At 48.5% G+C, this 1,549-nt stretch overlaps 1 protein-coding gene across 1 annotated transcript; it reads left to right on the forward strand.

Annotated features, from left to right (window-relative positions):
* The first annotated feature begins 536 nt into the window (after positions 1-536).
* LOC136530573 (putative calcium-binding protein CML19) lies at positions 537-998 on the forward strand. Its single transcript, XM_066523295.1, has one exon. The coding sequence runs from the start codon at positions 537-539 to the stop codon at positions 996-998; it is 462 nt and encodes a 153-aa protein (XP_066379392.1).
* Positions 999-1,549: the final 551 nt, after the last annotated feature.

The following is a 1,549-nucleotide window of genomic DNA, read 5'->3' on the forward strand; positions in this document are numbered from 1 at the left end:
TTGGATCACAGAACATTCTGTGTCAAATTAAACCAAAAAACGAGAAGAAGACCAAACAGAGCGAACGAAGCAGCCCAGACTCAAAGCAAGATCAGGAATTTATCAACGCCGGCCGGCTAGTCATGCACCATTCTAGAGACGTCAGACTCTCTGCAGGCCGGAGCAGCTGACGAGGTCCCTATCTGTCGGAATCGGCTGCAGCTCTTCTGCTCTCAGCAATTGACTATTGCAAAGAAAGACCCAACCCATGGTGCTACGCTAAGAAATTTTCTTGGCACTGTCAGGTAGTGACCCGTTCTTTATGCCTTGAATGTATCAACACGAACCCACCATTGGCACGCAACGCAGGCATGATTGCAGCTCATAAAGTCATAATAGCTGCAAGAACCGAGCGCCTGAGCGTGCCATTGCAGTTGCAGTCTTGCAGACAGACCAGATCAGCAAAGGCAAAGTTCCCGATAGTCATTCGCGTAGCTTGCCTGAAAAGGAAACTACTAAAACCAATCGCTGAACCTTGCCAAGGTTGAAGAAGATCAATGGCGGTGTACGCATCATCCGAGTTCAGCCGCGTGTTCTCGGCGCTGGACCGGGACGGCGACGGCAAGCTGTCGGCGGCCGAGCTGCGCCTCTGCATGAAGGCGGCGCTGGGCGAGGACGTGTCGGCGGAGGAGGCGGACCGCCTGGTGGCGTCGGCGGACGCCGACGGCGACGGGCTGCTGAGCCAGGAGGAGCTCCTTGTGCTGGCACTGGCGGGGACGGCGGCGGCGGAGGCGGAGGAGGAGGACGAGGGCGAGCGGCGGCGGGAGCTCAGGGAAGCGTTCGGGATGTACGCCATGGAAGGCGAAGGGTGCATCACGCCGCTGAGCCTGAAGCGGATGCTCTCCAGGCTGGGCTACCACCAGGACATTGATGAGTGCAGGGCCATGATCTGCAGGTTTGATCTCAACGGCGACGGGGTGCTCAGCTTCGAGGAATTCAAGGTCATAATGGATGCATAGCGTACCGTAATTAGCAGATTGTATTGTGCGTGTGATTTACTTATTTTGGTGCTTGTTTTGATTTGTTCATTAGTGTCCTAATTCAAATTGTTAATTGGTACTAGTTTCTGTGTCAGATCATGTATGAAAAACGAGATTGTTTGTATGTATATGGCCATTGTTCTTTTAATTCTGTTTCTTCTTTTAATCAGTAACCAATTCTGTTTCTTCTTTTGATCAGTAATCATGTATGAAAAACGAGATTCTTTGTATGAAAAACCAGTAACCATCATTTTAATCGAGGCTTATCCTTCGCAAAGGGAGAATAAGAACGAGACCTTCATTGTGGAGGCGACGTGTATCTGTTCCCAGTTCCTAGGAAAAATAATTAGCAATTCAGATTATTTTTATTTGCCATTCTCTTCGATCTGCAAACAAGATCATTGGTAGAGTTATGCAGATGTACAGTCAGCTGACAACAAATTGGTAACAGCTTCAACTTTAACCAAGTTTATATGAAAAAAAAAACACAAGCATCTACAATATATAGCAGATTAGTTTGATCCAATATA

This window comes from Miscanthus floridulus, unplaced genomic scaffold (genome assembly GCF_019320115.1).
Source record: "Miscanthus floridulus cultivar M001 unplaced genomic scaffold, ASM1932011v1 fs_157_3, whole genome shotgun sequence".
In the NCBI taxonomy this organism is placed as follows: domain Eukaryota; kingdom Viridiplantae; phylum Streptophyta; class Magnoliopsida; order Poales; family Poaceae; genus Miscanthus; species Miscanthus floridulus.

What these genes read in the sequence shown, in the direction of transcription:
- LOC136530573 (XM_066523295.1), top strand. Translation starts at nt 537, where the DNA reads ATGGCGGTGTACGCATCATCCGAGTTCAGCCGCGTGTTCTCGGCGCTG.